This window comes from Apium graveolens, chromosome 10 (assembly GCF_009905375.1).
Source record: "Apium graveolens cultivar Ventura chromosome 10, ASM990537v1, whole genome shotgun sequence".
Lineage (NCBI taxonomy): Eukaryota > Viridiplantae > Streptophyta > Magnoliopsida > Apiales > Apiaceae > Apium > Apium graveolens.
Genome location: NC_133656.1, coordinates 140,028,927 through 140,047,816, shown reverse-complemented (window position 1 = coordinate 140,047,816; position 18,890 = coordinate 140,028,927). Strand labels below are relative to the sequence as shown.

General features: G+C 35.2%; 2 protein-coding genes across 2 annotated transcripts; one reads left to right on the top strand and one right to left on the bottom strand.

Moving 5' to 3' along the window:
• Positions 1-10,747: 10,747 nt before the first annotated feature.
• LOC141688807 (uncharacterized) lies at positions 10,748-13,327 on the top strand. Its single transcript, XM_074492918.1, has 7 exons — positions 10,748-11,079; positions 11,176-11,199; positions 11,291-11,396; positions 11,502-11,890; positions 12,047-12,414; positions 12,531-12,661; positions 12,763-13,327. The coding sequence occupies exons 1-7, from the start codon at positions 10,818-10,820 to the stop codon at positions 13,175-13,177; spliced, it is 1,695 nt and encodes a 564-aa protein (XP_074349019.1). The 5' UTR covers positions 10,748-10,817; the 3' UTR covers positions 13,178-13,327.
• A 2,673-nt stretch (positions 13,328-16,000) lies between these two features.
• On the bottom strand, positions 16,001-17,779 carry LOC141691065 (uncharacterized). The gene is made up of 6 exons (XM_074495810.1): positions 17,336-17,779; positions 17,073-17,252; positions 16,782-16,987; positions 16,540-16,624; positions 16,146-16,445; positions 16,001-16,072 (listed from the first exon to the last, which is right to left on the bottom strand). Exons 1-6 carry the CDS (start codon positions 17,777-17,779, stop codon positions 16,001-16,003), a joined length of 1,287 nt encoding a protein of 428 aa, XP_074351911.1.
• Positions 17,780-18,890: the final 1,111 nt, after the last annotated feature.

Sequence of the window (18,890 nt, the reverse complement as noted above, 5' to 3'; positions counted from 1 at the left end):
TGAACCATGACACAAGCTGGTTTCCTAGAAATTGACAGGTGCCAGTTGTGCTTTTCCTGTCTATTTTGCAGCCTGGATAATCTGCATCTGAGTAGCCAATTAGATCAAAACCAGACTCTCTAGGGTACCAAATTCCTAGATTTGGAGTCCTTTTGAGATATCTGAAGATTCTTTTAATAGCCACTAAGTGAGATTCTTTAGGATCAGCTTGAAATCTAGCACAGAGACATGTAGAAAACATTATATCAGGTCTACTAGCAGTTAAATATAAAAGTGAGCCAACCATGCCTCTATAACTTGAAATATCCACAGACTTTTCAGCCTTGTTTAATTCAAGCTTTGTGGCAGTGGCCATGGGAGTTTTTGCAGATGAACAATCCATTAAGTCAAACTTCTTTAAAAGATCATAAATGTATTTAGTTTGACTAATGAAAATTCCATCACTAACTTGTTTAACTTGTAAACCAAGAAAATAAGTTAGCTCTCCCATCATGCTCATTTCATATTTACTTTGCATTAACTTAGCAAACGTTTTACAAAGCTTATCATCTGTAGATCCAAATATAATATCATCTACATAAATTTGAACAAGTATTTTAGAGCCATTAACATTTCTAAAGAAGAGAGTTTTGTCAACAGTACCTCTTGTGAAGTGATTATCTAGAAGAAATTTTGACAAAGTCTCATACCAGGCTCTAGGTGCTTGCTTTAGTCCATAGAGTGCTTTCAACAGATAATACACATAGTCTGGAAAGTTTGGATCTTCAAATCCTGGAGGTTGGCTTACATAAACTTCTTCCTCCAATTCCCCATTTAGAAATGCACTCTTGACATCCATTTGATAGACTTTGAAATTGGCATGGGCTGCATAGGCTAGAAAGATTCTGATGGCCTCAAATCTGGCAACTGGAGAAAATGTTTCATCAAAATCTATCCCTTCTTGTTGAGAATAGGCTTTAGCAACCAATCTGGCTTTATTCCTTATGACAATGCCATTTTCATCCATCTTGTTTCTGAATACCCATTTTGTGTCAATAGAACTCTTGTTCTTTGGCTTGGGTACCAGCTTCCATACTTTGTTCCTTTCAAATTGGTTTAGCTCCTCTTGCATTGCTAAAATTCAATCTGGATCCAATAGAGCTTCTTCCACTCTCTTAGGTTCCTCCTGTGATAGAAAGCTACTATACAGACATTCATCTTGAGTAGCCCTTCTAGTTTGCACTTTAGATGTAGCATCACCAATGATCAGTTCAAAAGGGTGATTCTTGGTCCATTTTCTTTGAGGTGGTAGATTAGCTCTAGATGAGGTTGCCTCAGTATTGTCATGATGTGAGATCGAATGTTGATTAGTTGAAACTCCCCCTGAGTTGCTGATCCTTTGAAAGGAATTGGGAGCTCTATCAACTGATGAAGTGAATTGATTATCCGTTGACAAACTGTGATCAATGGATGCTTCATTATGAACTTCAACGGATGATGCACTTTGTCTTTCAACGGATGCTGCATTGCTTCTTTCAACGGAAGCTGAATTATGACTTTCAACTAATGCAGCATTCTGTGCATTATCCAAAGGCAGATTTTGAATTCTTCTTGAGATGCCTTCTTCATCATTCTCATCTTCACTATCATCACAATATATCTCAATGTTGTCAAATTTGAGTCCTTCATGATGTCCCTCATCTGTTAGTCCATCAATCTTTTTATCATCAAACACAACATGCACAGATTCCATGACAATGTTGGTTCTTATATTGTAGACCCTATAAGATTTTCCAGCAGAATAACCAATAAATATTCCTTCATCAGCCTTTGCATCAAACTTTCCTTTGTGATCAAATTGATTCCTTAAGATGTAACATTTGCAACCAAAGACATGCAGAAAGTTTAAAAGTTGGTTTTCTTCTCTTGAATAGTTGATAGGGAGTCATGCCTTTTGCCTGATTGATTAGAGAAATATTCTGAGTGTAACATGCACAGTTAACAGCCTCAGCCCAAAAGTAAGTTGGGAGTTTTGACTCTTCAAGCATTGTCCTTGCAGCTTCATTTAGTGATCTGTTCTTCCTTTCCACCACACCATTTTGTTGTGGAGTCCTTGGAGCTGAGTACTCATGCATGATCCCATTTTCTTCACAGAACAACTTCATGGTTGAATTCTTGAACTCAGTTCCATTGTCACTCCTAATATTCCTTACTTTGAAATCAGGATGATTGTTGACTTGCTTGATATGATTGATAATGATTTCACTAGCTTCATCCTTTGATCCAAGAAAATAGACCCATGAAAACTTTGAGAAATCATCTACAATCACTAGGCAATATCTTTTCCTTGAAATTGATAATACATTGACTGGTCCAAAAAGATCCATGTGTAGCAGTTGTAATGGTTCATCAATTGCAGATTCAAGCTTCTTACTGAACGATACTTTCTTTTGCTTTCCTTTCTGACAAGCATCACACAGTCCATCCCTTGTGAATTCCACTAGAGGCATTCCTCTAACTAAGTCCTTTTCGACTAGATCATTCATTGTCTTGAAATTCAAATGGGATAACTTCTTGTGCCATAGCCAACTTTCAACTGCACTTGCTTTGCTGAAAAGACAAGTAATGGATTCTGCATCTGTAGAGTTCAAGTCAGCTAGGTACACATTTCCTTTTCTAACTCCAGTTAGAACCACTTTATTATCCTTCTTACTTGTGACAATACAGGCTTCAGAATTGAAGGAAACAGTATTCCCTCTGTCACATAGTTGACTGATGCTCAATAAGTTGTGTTTGAGACCATCAACCAATGCAACTTCATCAATGATGACATTTTCTTTTGAAATCAAGCCATATCCCATAGTGAATCCTTTGTTGTCATCTCCAAAGGTTATGCTAGGGCCAGCTCTCTCCTTAAACTCTGTGAGCAGGGTGAAATCTCCTGTCATGTGTCTTGAACAGCCACTGTCCAAGTACCATAGATTCCTTCTTTTTCCCTGCACACAACAAAATCAATCAAGTTGATTTTGGTACCCAAGTTTCCTTGGGTCCAGCCTTGTTAGTCTTTTTCCTAGACTTCATTCCTCCTGCATCTTTTGACTTAGGTAGCTTTGGGTCAACCTTGATCTCAGATGTGGTTGGTTGAAGTGTAGGGTTAGTCACAGAATCACTTAGCACATTTGATTGAATTTGATAAGGCATGGATTGTGCAAACATGTTATTCCACATAGGCATATTGTATGGCATTTGAGGCATACTAAATGCAGTAAAATAAGGATTATTAATATATGGCATGTTTGCAAAATGTGCATGGGGATTCTGATGAAACATAACAGGCATAGCATGCAGAGGTGACATAGACATGTTAGGCATGGAGGGATTTGAAGGTATGGGAGCATTTTTAACAGATTTGCAATTATCAGATAGATGATTAACACTTTTACAATGCACACAGCTTTTTCTAGGAGCATACCTATCAGGTGTGTAATTGTTATGTTTGTTAATCCCTACCTTCCCATTTCTTTTAGATTTTCTTTTAATTTCCTTCTTATCCTCAACCAACTTAAGCCTATTTTTCAGCTGATCCAAAGTCATGTGTCCTATATTCACCTTACTGGCATCTTTGGATGTGCTAGCTCCTTCTTTGACAAAGTTCTTGAGAGTTGAATCATTCTTCTTATTAAGGTTTTTATTTTTAAAACTACTTGCATGTTTTAATTGATGAGCCTTCAACGGATGCTCCTTTTCTTCCTTCAACGGATAACTTTCATCATCCGTTGATTCCACTTCCGTTGACAATCCATCAATTAATTTTAACTTCTTTTTGTTCTTCTTCTAGGCATCCTCACAGAATGATTCAATTCCCTGAACCTTGGCAATTTGAACACTAACATCCTTAGATATTTTCCAGGCCTTGATTACCTCTTGCTCACTTTCTAACTGTTTAGAAAGAATTTCTACTTTCTTAACAGCTTCTTCTAGTTCACTCTCAACAGTCAAGCATTTAAGTTTAATCTTTTCAAGCTCAATTACCTGATTCTCTAACACAGCATTCCTATCACTTAAAAACACATTATTTTCTTTGATCCTAGTGTTTTCTTTAGCTAGTGATTTAAGGGAAACACGCAAATGATATAATTCATTGCACATATCATTTATGGCTTCATTGCATTCATGTTTAGAAAGCTGAGAGAGATCAGTAGTAATTACCTGGTTGCTTGATGAACTAGTTTCATTTTCATCAGAATTAGCCATCAGGGCTAGGTTGACATATTCCACATCATCATCTTCATTGACCCCATCTGCTGCCCAATCATCTTGAGTGAGAAAAGCTCTTTCCTGTTGTTTGAGCAAATCAAAATACTTCTTTTTGTAATCAACTTGCTCAAATTTCTTTTTATCAGAGGTTGGCTTCCTACACTCACTTGCAAAGTGTCCACTCATGTCATAGTTATAACATTTGAACTTGGATTTGTCCACCATGTTTTTGTTTGGCTTAGTGAATTTTGTATTTTTCCTGAACTTCATCTTTACAAACCTCCTGGACAGAAAAGCCAGATGTTCATCAATATCATCAGAGTCATCCTGACTGGAATTGTCTTCATCCTCAGCTACTTGCTCTTTACCCTTGCTTGATTCTGATTTGCTTGTGCCAATTTTGAGACTTGGCATTGTCTTTTCTCCATTCCTGGCTTCAACCTTCTCACTGTCAGCTACAAGTGCAACTGATCCTCCTTTTCTCTTTCCCTTTTCCAACAACTCATCTTGCTCCATCTCAAGTTCATAAGTCTTCAAAATTCCATATAATCTTTCAAGTGTGAAGTCCTTATAATCTTGAGAATTTCTTAGAGAAACAGTCATGGGATTCCATTCCTTAGGTAGAGACCTTAGAAATTTTAAATTGGAGTCCTTGACTTGGTACACTCTCCCATACAGCTTCAATCCATTCAACAGTTTCTGAAATCTGTTGAAGGTATCATTCAATGATTCTCCTTCTTCAAAGTGAAAATATTCATACTGTTGAATGAGAAGCTGCATTTTGTTTTCTCTAACTTGCTCAGTGCTTTCACAGATAAGCTGCACAGTATCCCAAATTTCCTTAGCAGTTTGGCTGTTGATGACATTGTCAAACATATCTTGATCCAGGCCATTAAACAGAATGTTCATGGCTTTCTTGTCCTTGTGGACCTCTTCAATATCTTCAACAGTCCATTCTGCCTTTGGCTTGGGAATAGATTGTCCAACAGCAACTGTTGCAGTAGCAGTTGTGGCCACCTTGTGTGGGATGTGAGGACCATTTTCAATGCAGTTGATGTAGCTTTCATCTTGAGAGAGAAGATGTAAGTGCATCTTCACCTTCCAGTGATGGTAGTTATCTCTTTCCAGGATTGGAATCTTTACACCAATATCCTTCTTACTCATGATGTTAGCAGAATAGATCTTTAAACTCTTTGTATGTTAAGAGCTCGCTCTGATACCAATTGTTATTCCCAGTGGACTAACAATGAGATTTACAGAAGGGGGGTTGAATGTAAATCTTAAAACTTTTTCAAGTTTTGAGTAGTTTCTAAGGCTAAGTGTTTAAGTGAACAAATGTGTGTGAATTGCTTGAAGCTGATACAGACATATATATATTCAAACACAAATGTAAAGAACACAAAGAACTTAAAAACTTTTCTGGTGGATTTGTTGTTCCACCAGAGATGTGTTATTTCAGAAAATCTGTGATTCAAAGAATTAAATCACAGCTGCTTCGTAGTACAAACTAGATGATTTTCTCTCTGGATATTTCTAAACAGCTCAGGAAAATTCTTATCTAATTACTAGCTGCTACTTGGTTTATATATCACCAAGTTTACAAGTGAAGACAAAACTGTAAAATACAATTAAAAAGATTCTTCACATGTTTCTTCTTCATTTCTCTATCCAATGCAATCTGGGATAATCTGTGAATCTTTGAATACTTCCTTGTTTGCATCAGAATGGAAATGCTGCATCTTCTTGATTCCTCCTAGAGGCTTCCACATTCCAGTTTGTCTCTGTCAACCCATGTGCCTCTGTCAGCTTGTGAATTGTCACTATCAACTGCTAATGAACTAAGCATCCGTTGAAGCTTTCATTCGTTGATGCCTTATCAGTTGAAGTCTTTATCCGTTGAAGCACTTATCCGTTGATGGATATTATCCGTTGAAGCATTAGAGACATCCGTTGAAGCTTTGTTTCTTATCCGTTGAAGGTCTTCAATATCCGTTGATACTTCTTCACTTATACAAAATTACAAGACATGACATATTTACAATTAGCCCTCCTATTTGTATATCCATTAGTAGTCAACATGACTGATAATTTCCTACAACATCTAAGAATTACAACTTGAATCCAGAGAATGAAATGTGCTACAGTACTAAACTTATTACTAAGTAAAGCTACTCCTTCAACGGATAGCCAAGATGGTCTTATCCGTTGAGGCTACAAACACTAGATTTCTACTTAAGTGTTTTGTTTAACTTATCATCAAACTAATACACATATTTCTAACAAATAATATTATTTATATACTTCGTTGCATAAATAATGAAAGAAGATATAAGAAGTACACTATATATATTTGGATATCATTGTTATCATAACAATGATAAAACATATTATTCTATAAACATGTTTATTTTTTGCCGAACTTATATGTTTCAAGGAAGTAATGTTTTCATAAAATATTCCATGTAAATTAATACATTTTTACGATGATCTAGTTGCTAACATATGTATTCTTCGGAATCTCAAATAATACTCGATCCGATTTAAATTAGAAAAAAGTCTGGCCCGATCTGATTCGGCCCGAAAAAAGCCCGGTTAGGCCCGCCTCGAGGGCCCAAACGGGCTCTGACATTTTCGGAAAGCCCGGCCCGGCCCGTTCAAAGTCAAAGCCCGAAAAGCCCGGCCCGGTCAAAGCCCGGCTTTTTAAGACCCGGTCAAAACCCGGCCCGGCGGGCCTTTTGTGCATCTCTACCACCCACCTACTCTACACCCTCCCACAACTTTTCCCCTCCGTTTTTAATATGATTTTTTCCGCCAAACCGTACATTTTTTTTAAATCCGATTTCACTGTATTTTTCTACATCTCTCAACGATCGATTTGCATACCATATGTGTTATATTTCGAAGTAATTTTTTTAAAAAAAATTTGGTTTTTAGTTTCTATTCTAAATTGGTTTTTATTAGAGTAGCCCCCTATATATATAATATTATATATATATATAATATTCTTAAGTATAAACATTTAACAACCGAACACCGATTTAAAAGTAAAAAATATGTAATATTTTTTAAAAATTGTTAAATCTAATATTTAAACACGTATATATTCATGTTTGACATTTTTAGATTAGCTCGAGTGACATAGTATAGGTAACATATCATGCACTGTTACATTACTGATAAAAATTACTTTCAAAATATGCTATCCTAATTGGTGAATAAAACATAGTTGAGCTAAAGCAAAAAAGCATAAATGGAACTTACAAATTCTAACAACCAAGTCAGGTTGTAACTCACAACCTCCCTCAGAGCAAGTGCAATTCCAAGAGTTGCTAAGATGCTCCTTATAAAGATAAATATTATTTGAACTTTAAATCATATTAATCTGGCATGCTCTATCAGCTCTTCTCAAATATAAATATTTAACAATTGAACACCTTTTTAAAATTAAAAAATAAGTAATATTTTTTTTTCAAAAATTGTTAAATCTAATATTTGAACAAGTATATATATATATTTTTGAAAATTTTAGATTAGTTCGGGTGACAGAATATGGGTAACAGATCATGTATTATTACATTATTGAAAAACATTACTTTCAAAATATAGGATCCTAATTTGTGAATAAAACATAGTTGAGCTGAAGCAAAGAGCATGACTGAAACTTACAAATTCTAAGAGCCAAGTCAGGTTGTGACTCCCTTAGTGGTGAGTAAGAGACATAGATAGTCGTGACTCAGTGCAGTGTTGATCTCGATCCTTTTCGCATTTCAGCATAATTAATTGTCAGTTTTGTGAAATACAGTTTTTTTCATAGGTTTTGATTATTTTGTCTAAAATAATTAAATGTGAAATTAAATTAGTTAATCTAGGAAGTTTACTAAAACATATAGTAATCCTCCCCTATATTTATATTTGTGGCATTTTCCGAGAATCAAGTCAATATCGGTCTATCCGGACTTTTAACCCTAAAACGTTTTCCGACAAAACTTAAATGACATAATTTGTGATAGATATATTAACATGATGATATAATCTAATCTAAGTTATTTTTGTCAAAGAAAGAAAAGGCAACGACTAAATGCATGAAAATCGAGAATTTTTAAAAGGCCACTTTTACGAGTTTGAACTGTTAAAATTATTTAAAAGCGTTTTGATCTTAAATGTTTTACTCTCATATATATTTAGTATATTCATTTAAATATAAATATCAAATTATCTTGCCCAAAGCCATGCCAAAAGATTAAATACAGATTTTATTCCGAAAAATCCTATTATACTTATATATCCAAATAAAATCAATATAAATTTGAACGTAATTATTTCTCCGACATCATAGTCTTTATTATTCATGGAATATTATGTTTGATTATATATCAAGTCAAAACGTTTGTATGAGCTATCTATAAAGACAAATGATTCTTTCGATCGCTCCAGAATGTTGTTTTAACATTTCGAACCGATACTTCCAAATATCTTTTTAACTTGAAACTTGAGATTTGACATGAATATATTTATTTCTAATATTAGTAGCAATTTCCCCCAAATACGGGCTCAGAATTAGGTGTCACCAAACCACTTTAAATCATATAAACCTGTATATTAAGATAAATATATAGATGACCCCTCAATTCCGGATCGATTACAGGTTATGGTATGAAATAAGAATCTGAACATATAAATTTTATAACAATTAACTCAAACTTCATTACCTCTTTACTAACTTCCTCGTCTTATCCACTCTGACATATCCAACTTCCTTAAACTGGGATCTCTCTTTGCGCTGCATACTGTGAGCTATCTACATTTATCCTCAAGTGATACTGAAAGAATAAGAAAATAACAAAGTGAGAGTCAGCCAATAATGACCAGCAAGTATCATAATTGATTTCCAGATATCATTATAAAAGGAAACTCCTGGAAGCAACCTTTGAATGATTTTATAAACATCTTTATTCATTTAACTAATTGAGCGAATAAAATATCGACCCTTATTAACCTTCAATCATAGATCAAAAATCAACGAACAATTCACCGATTCCTCTTCTGAGTCAATTATATGCTCGGTTTTGTAATCATTAAACTTTCAAAAAAAGAATGCCGTTAATGGTGATCAACAATAAATTAGACTGTACACTAGAACCAACATATATACTATACTTCGCTGATTAGTCGGAATACAGTACGGATCTATGCCCATTCGCATAGACCCACCATCATATTGGGTACGCATGCACATTTTGGCCTAATAAATCATAGAGTCCAGTCTATCCCTAGCCCTTTTCGTAACCATCCAGTACGTAAAGTATTTGATGAAGAACTGTTTTGTTTAAAATATCATAATTCAGGGTTCGCAAATAACCCAGAATAATAGGTATTTGCTCAAGAGATCATAAATAATAATAAAAGAACAAGAATAAGAGATATTTGCATAATCAATATTTATTGCAACGAAATGTAAAATGTTTAACTATTATGAATTTAGAATAGGGAAGAAATACCTGCCTCAACTGATCAACCCTCTGATATTTAATCATCTGCCATATAACTCAACTCTGGTATATTTGTACTTCCGTCGATAAACTATCTAACATTTACTTGTCAATCACCATTCTTTGTTCAACTTATCTCTGAATCTACGCGACTTATGTATCACATATAAACAATCTTTACTTTTAATCTCTTTGTCCATCCTTTAACGCCTCGAACTATGAGTATCTTTCATAAAAGATACTATTTTAGTTAATCGACAATATATAATTGTCAAATTTATACATATATCCATATCGTCTACCCATCTTATGATAATTGATAAGGATCATATTTAACTATACAACCTTAGGAGAGACGTGGACACAATTCATATAGCATGTATCACATAATTCATATAACACATGATTCAGTTCGTAACAATATTCAACTCGGTATGTTTAAAACTGAAATCGAGTCAAAATATGACTTTTTGATAAATATGCGACTTAGAAACGTTTATAAAATGAACGACCTTTCGATACAAAAGATTTTATGTCTCGAAAGTATTTTAATTTAAATTTAAACTTAGGTGAATATTATTTTATTTTAAATCGTATTAAATGATATATTTTATTTTGTTTTAGCATAATGAAATTATATCCATTAACGAATTACCTTATAAATTTTAAATTTATTTTAGCCTAGTACAATAATATACTTTTTTAGTCAAATCGACAACATTTATTATTTTGGTTTAGCATGAGTCATCAAATCTTTATTTTGGTTTTAGACCAGTTATATCGAGCAAATTCGGTTAATTATATTGAACCGTCAATTTAGTTGGGGAATGATTTCAATATTAGGTCTAACAATATTAATATTATTTTGTTTTAAAGAGGGGATAAAGAAAATAGAGATCGAACAAATTATACCATATTCTGATTATTATAATGTAGTATAGTTTAGTACAGACATATGGAATACAAAATCTAATAAAATCAAAAAATAAATGTTATCTAAAAAAGAAGAAAATGTAGGCTGAACATTACCCCCGTATATAGCTTATTGCCAAACAAATAAACACACAGGCAAGTAGAGAGGGGCAGAGATCGATGGGGGATTATTTCATGAAATTACCTGATGGTTTTAGAGAGAAATTTATGCAACAAGTTATATCACGTACCAGCCCTGAAGATGCCATTAGACTATCATGTGTTTCTAAAATGTTCCGGTCAGTTGCTGATTCAGACGTTGTTTGGAATTCTTTTATTCTTCCCGAACATTTACCTGTCATCGATCCCGATGTATATCTTTATAATTCTACCAAGGAATTGTTTCTGCTTCTTACTGTCATCCCCGTTTACTTCCGTCAAGGTTTGTTAACTTATCTTTCTTTAACAGTTTTTTATTCATTCATTGATTTTTTTTTCACTAAAAATTTCTCAATTTTTATTTTTGAATTGATTAAAGGTGATGATGACAGCCGTGTATCAGGTAAACAAAAATACATAATTTGTTATGTTATATTTTCATCCTAATGTATGTCATGATTTCCTTACCCGGTTTCCGATTGATTGCGATAAAGGACCTTATGTATTAGACCATTGGACTGGAAAGAGATGGGTGATGACATCTCCTGGCAAGCTCTCAATTACATATCTCCACTCAGACTACTGGAATCATAACATTGGGTGCAAAATCCTTTCAAGTTTAAATTATTTTTGCAGATTATATGGTGTTTTTTTTTATATATTTGTAATGCCTTTGTAATTGATCATACATAAAACTAATTGTAGGATTCCCACGCTTGGTCACGTGGTGTGGCTTCAACTTAAGGAGAAGATAACCACTTTTAAGTTGTCACCTAATACAACTTACACTGCTTATCTTGTCTATTATTTATGTCAGAAGTTCTGCTATGGATTACACATACCCGTCGAGACTTCTGTTGGGATTGCTGGGGAAAAAAGTACTAACAAATTTGTTTATCTAGACCCTGCAATTGCCAAGTCCGAATGCCAATATATAAAGCACAGAGATAATAATTTCTTTGAAGTTGAGTTAGGTGACTACTTCCACAATGACGGAGAGACCAGGGATCTGGATATTACTGTTAGAGAAGTGAAAAGTGGGAAACCTAAATGTGGCATTGCTTTCGATATGATGGAGCTCCGACCCAAGCGAAGTAAGTAATTGGAACTGCTTCAACGACTCTAGAACTTATACATGAGATAGCTACTTTACATAAAAAAAAATTCATTCTTAAATAGTTTTTATTATAATAAAACTAAGTCCTAAAATTAGTTATCAAAATTATATAATTTTTGTTTGTTTCACATAGGGAGTATTAACCTTACGCATTCACAAGCGGATAGAAATACTGAAAGAAGAGAAGTAGAGATGCCTAAAGGAGAAGAGGGTTGTGAAGACGCTAACTTATTCAGCAAGTTACCCGAAGGATTTGCACAAGCATTTTTGGAAGAAGTTGTGTCCCGTACGAGCCCTGTCGATGCATGTAGGCTGTCAGTTGTTGCTAAAAGTTTCCTGTCAGCTGCAGAATCTGATGTTGTTTGGGAGAAACTTTTACCCAGCGATTATCGAAATTTTCTTTGCCGGGCGGATGACTTGCCCGATATTTCTTTTGCATCGAAGAAAGATTTGTATCTCTTTCTCATTGGTAATCCCCTCCTCATTGATGATAACACTAAGGTAATTCTTCTTTCAAGTCTTTCTAATTAATCGGTATTATATATGTTAGTTATGATTTATGACACGGTATTATATTCAAAAATATGCTGACAATCATGATTCAATTTTATGCATAGAGTTTTTGGTTAGACAAGTGGAGTGGGAAGAAGTGTTTCATGATAACTACCTCATTAACACAGCATCCTGATGCTGCTCATGATGTCGATACCTATGGTTATTGGAGCTGGCACAGAATTTTCTCATCAAGGTTTTTTTTTGAAGGCAATCTCTATTTGTTATAGTTAATTATGCTAGAGGCTGAATTATGGTGGGTGATTTATTCTAAATGTAGTATTGTTTAAAACACAGATTTGTAGAGACTCCCCAAAGTAACCTGCTGATTTGGTTTGAAGTTCATGGAAGGATGAGCACTTCCATATTGTCATCGGATACGACCTATGCAGCTTTGCTTGTACACAAAAGAGAATTTTACGATGGATATAATTATCCTGTGGAGGATCCTATTCCTTTTGAAGCTTCTGTTGGGAGTATGGGAGACGAAAGCTTAAAGCGGGTTGTTTATCTGGACCGTAAAACTGGAGAAACCGGTAGTCAATATGCAGTGGAGAGAAAGGATGGGTGGTTAGAAGTTGAGTTGGGAGAATACTTTAACAAGGGAGGGGAAAACAAGGATTTGGAGATGAGTGTGAAGGAAGTGACAAGTGGAATACCCAAGTGGGGTTACATGATTCAGGGGATTGAGATCCGACCTAAGCATGGTTGAAATGAGAACTTTGATAGTATGTTGCATGATTTTATTGTTAAATGTTCTGATCCGTTAGAGATGTTATGCAAGAGGTGATACAAATGATACTTCTGTCGAGATATTTCTTAACAGATTGGAACTGAAATATCCAAACATTTCTTTAAAACATAGATGAACAAATGAATTCAAGTAGATAAAAATTGTTTCAATTAAATTGAGATTTAGTTCGATTTTGGTTATATGCCGATGTTCAATATTATGTTCTGATCTGTTAGAGATGTTATGCAAGAGGTGATACAAATGGTACTTCTGTCTAGATATTTCTTAACAGATTGAAAGTTAAATATCAGAACATTTCTTTAAAATATAGGTAAAGAAATGAATTCAAGTAGATTAAAATTGCTTCAATTAAATTGAGATATAGTTTTATTCTGGTTATATGTGGATGTTCAATATGAATACTTAGATATACAATTTCAAGTTTATAAATTTTCACATAATCTTGCTCAGAATTACCTTGTGCTGCAGAAGGCTCAGGCTCCCAGCCTGGTTATATTCTGCTTGGTTTGCTTTTCATCATTTCGACCGCAGGTGATATTTTTGTATTAAATTCCTCTTTGCTGTTGAACTCTTAGTCCGCAGAACACTGCAATTCCTTGTTAAGGAGGCCCATATTCACAGTCTTACTGAAACTATTGAGTACTTAAATCTTAGTGGTAAGCGGCTAACATGATCTCTTGTGAGCCACACGTGCTTGAAAGCTTAAGGGACTTAAATATTTTGCCGGATCTGAGCATCAGGATTTTTAGAACATTGAGCCAAAGAATGCCCGTATGCTTGAAAGATACTACAAGTCAATCAGCACACCAATACGACTGCAGAAGAGGTCCACAAGTCGAATCCAACATGGGCCTTCCATCCTTGGGATGATGTACATTGTTTTACGACCCATTTGAACAGTGTAAAGGGATGCAAACTTAAAATTTTCAGGTACAAAATCAAACTGAAAGGTATAACAATCTTCAGACCCAATGTTCTTCCATGCCCTTGCTTATAAACAAATTTAAACGGAAAATTACCACCAATAAAATGACTAGTATCTTACTTAATCCTGGCATTAATTAGAAAATCCTGAGACTGGTGAATAGTGGCTGAGCCATCTGCATTGTAATCTACTTAGCATTGGGACTAAATGGTGGCTTGTTCGGGCGAACGTTTTTGTTTAAAACATGTTTCCTGGTCAATGTTTACACAGCTGGTACCCTACTCAGTATCGGGGTTTCGCTTGGGGACTACATTGCTAGTTTCTCCACGTTCATAGTTTATTAAACTCAGAACCCTATTTTTAACCAAAATTTTAAGAGTAAATTGCAGTTTGCATCCCTTTGGTTTAGACAATTGGCACTTTGGTACCCCTTCTTTCACTAATTGCAGTTTGCACCCAGGACTTAAATTGGCGCTGCAAAACGCACCCTTCCGTTAGTGCACCGTCAAATATGACCGTTAGTGAGAAATATGATAGGGGCTTATTGGTCTTAAATTTTGTAACCCTTTCTAACGGTCCTGATATAATAACCTTCCCCCTTGTAAATATGTTTGTATATGGCATTTTTGTGCTAAACCCATTAAGAAAAAATGGTTGAGAGGTGTGTTTGTGGAGCATGGATTCATGCTAAAACGGCTTGGAAAACTGTCAATGTTGGCCGACGTTTTATCTCATGTACTCGATGTAGTTATTTCAGATGGTTAGATGGTCCATTGTGTGAGCGAGCAAGAATAATCATTCCCGGTCTTTTGCGGTGGATTAACCATCTTGAAAGCCTACAAAAAGAAGCTGAAATTCAGAGGATTGATGTTTGTTTGGATGAAGGTGAAGTATGTAAGAATCTGGGCTACAAAGTGTTTGATGAAAAGCCAAGGAGCAAGTTACCACTTACTTTGTTGATTGTAACATGGATTGCAATACTACTGTACTGGATTTGCAAGACAGAAGCTATAGAGGAGATGTAGTAATTTAGTTGCCTTTTATTAATGTAGAAGAGCAATGTGTTTAGTTGATCTTGATTGTAAGAAACATGGTTTTATTAATATTTAGTTAATTTATTATTTTGTTGATCATTTTGTATTTTTAACCAATATGATATTGATGTAGTTGGTTTAGTAGTTATGAAATTTAAGTGTTGAATTGAATTTGAATTGATGAGATGATATAAATATGAACTGAAAAATGACAAACAGATGGGAAGAAAACAGATGAGATAGTATAAATGTTCATCAAATACAAGATACCACAAAAGTGAGAACAAACTCACATCTCATACGTTCACAGCCATAGTTCAACAAAAGTCTCATCACGAGTGACCACAAAAGATGTGAACTGAATCCCAAGGTTTAGCACAAAATAAAAGCTTAAGTCTAGTAGATATTGAAGAACACAAGTCTAGTACAAATTCATCAAACATTAAGGTCCCTTTTCCTTTTTCCCAAGGCTTTTTTCTTCTTCACCAGTGCAGCTTGCAACTGTCTCAGTGTTACTTCTGCTGGTGGTTTGAAGGGCTTCACAACTCCTCCATGCTTCACAGTTTTGGTCTTCTTAGCTTTGTCATGAGACTTCTTTAATGAAGATTCTTGAGCACACATGTCATTTTATGATTTTTGTAATTTTCCAATTTCTCCTTGAAGGCTGCTTGCAATTCTGCATCTGCATCTTTCTTCTTCTTTTTAACGTCCACCTTCTGCACATTCATCCTCAATATTTACAGGGAGAAATGAAACTTTAAAAATAGACATAAATTTAGATTCATACCCTAGAAGTGCATGATCTCATGTTATGGCCTTCTTCTAAGCAATAAGAACACTTAGGATTTTTAGGTTTCCAGTTAACTCCCCTTCACCTTGTGCTTCTTCAGCTTGCTACAGAACAAAATTTACTACTACTTAGATTAGTTCCTAAAAAAAGACACAAATACCATGAATTAAATCATACCCTTCTTGGACAACTCCTCACATTGTGCTCCCACTGTCCACAGTGTGAGCACCTTAGAGTAGTTCCTTGTCTCTTCAACATTGTGGGATTATTTGCTCTAGTAGGGACAACATCATTTCTCTTGTCTCTGAATTTTTTAGGCCTTCCTGGAGGTGTTCTCTTCAATGGAGGCAAAGGCTCATCCTGCTCAGTTTGTTCCCAATAAGCCTCTCCACTTATTGGCTCCAAGATGTGACTGTAAACCTCCATGTAAGTTTCCTTGCTATAGCACTGGTGAATGAAATCTAGTGGATCCATTTTCTGAAAAAAATGCAGTACACAGCATGGAAGCATGGTATGCCAGTCACTGCCATTTTCTACAAGCACATGTTATGTGCTTCAAGTCTACAACAACCTCATGTCCACCTGCTGACATGGTGACATGGTACTTGTCTCCACCATTCCACACAAGAGTAGCTTTACCAGCTAGTTTAATTGCCCTAAAAATTAACATAATTATTTGCACATGTACTAAACAACTGTTATAAAAATTAACATAATTAAGAGGAATTTGCTGAAACTGGTATAACTTACTGATTTATTTTCTTCATGCTCTTGGTACAATATCGAGTATTTTTCTTCTCCATTTTTGTTTACCTCTTCTGTATCCTCTGCATACAAGTCTTGTATATATTATTGAACATAGTGACAATGCCATTGTCTCTGTATTTTTTTATGGCATTGTTGAAGCTTTCACAATTATTATTCACAAAGACATCTGACTTGCACACGTCCCTAAAACTAGCCCTAGACCATTGGGACTTGGGTTTGGCTATCAACCAGTCATAACAAGTCTTGCTTAACTGCCATATATTACAAAAGTGCTAAGTGATAAATATGATATGGAAGTGCTAAGTGCTAAATATAAAATATTAGTACTGGATTTACCTTTTTTATGGTTTCCATGTTCATGTTAAAGAAGTAGTATGTTGTTGATCTTACTGCCTGCCACATTGTCTTACTAATGCCAAGTCCCTTACTTATACTCTTCATATTGTTGTATAAGTGCATGACACATAATCTATGTTCAGATTCTGGGATATGACTTTCAAGTGCATTAATAAGTCCCTACAAGTGAACACATACAAGAAAGTTATAAAATACTTAACATAAATAAACTACTCCAAAAAGTGCATTAATAGTTAGAGTACCTTTTGTCTATCAGAGATAAATGTGTAAGTTCCAGAATTTTGAATCATCAAGTCTTGCTTCAACTGCCCCAAGAACCAATACCAACTTGAGGTATTTTCTGCTTCCACTTGTGCCCAGGCAATAGGGTACATCCCTTCATTAGGGTCAGTACCTACTGCAGTCAATAATATCCCTTTAAAGGGACCCTTTAGATGACACCCATCTAAACCAATCAAAGGTCTGCAGCCATGAAGAAACCCTTCTTTTAAAGGACCCAAACATACATAGAACCTTTTGAATCTTCTACCTTCAAAATCAAATTCTGCTGCCTCTGTCATCAACTTGACAATTGATGTTGGCATCACCTTCTTCACCTCATTAGCATACTGATAAAGCTTTTTAAATCCATCTTCATGCTTCCCAATGATTGCATCTTTGGCCTTCCTCAAAGCTCTATATACCATCTCTGATACATGACATTATAAGTCATTCACCACCTTTGCATGGAAAGCAGCTGTTGGCCAGGTAGGGTTCATCCTTATCTCATGTTCATAGGCTCTGGTAATTCATATAGAATTCAGTTGTTTCTGAACCCAGGTAGGGTTACAAGTGTGGAGCTTGTACAAGGTCCTTATCTGGATATTACTTGACCTTTGTTTTTTAATTCCATAACATTTCCACTGACACCCTTCTACACAAATTCACTTTATTTTATCAGCTAGGTTCTTTTTCAGTCTAATCCCTCTTTACTGTGTAATTGCATGTTTTCTAACAGCCTCCCTAAATACCTTCCCACTGTTGAATAACATACCCAATTCAAACTGAGGATCCTCCATGTCAGTGTTTTCATTAAATTCTGGGTATTTTATCTCTTCCTCATCACAGGAAGAAATGGCCATTCTGTCTTCATTGCTATCATATGAACTCTCTGAAGACTCACTATCATAGTTACCATCTTCTCCTTCAAATTTAACACCCTCATCTTCAGTCAATACACCTTCACCTTCTTGCTTACTACCATCATCAGGATCCATCATCTTTTGCTTGGTTTCTAATGAAGTGTTCCCATCCCCTGTAGTTGGATGCATCTGTTCTTCACCTTCTGCTTTATTCTCAACATTTGATGTTTGACCTTGTGGAAACAGATCCTCACCTTGTGGCTTGTTATCATCAATTTTGTTTTTACCCTTATCTGTGGCCTTTTCTTTTCCAAGTTTTTCCTGATCTTTATCCTTCTGTTTCCCATTTTTTTCCTTTTTGCCTTTTTAGGTTTTTCCTTCCCACTCTTTTTGTTGTCATCATCAATGTCATTATCACCATCAAGTATGACAGGTGTATCTTCTGTATTCTTGAATAATCCCCACAAAAGAATATCTACCTCTCCTTCTACTCCTGTAAGGTGGATTGGGAGGTGGCACTCTCTTCACTCTCTTCTTAGGTTTAGGACATTGACCATCACTGGAATCCATGTTGGAGCTGTCACCAAGGAAGCTTACTTTATCCTTTCCTGATTCTTCTGATTCTTTTACAGCCTCTTCCATCAACTCATTCAAATCTCCTACTTCAACTCTAATG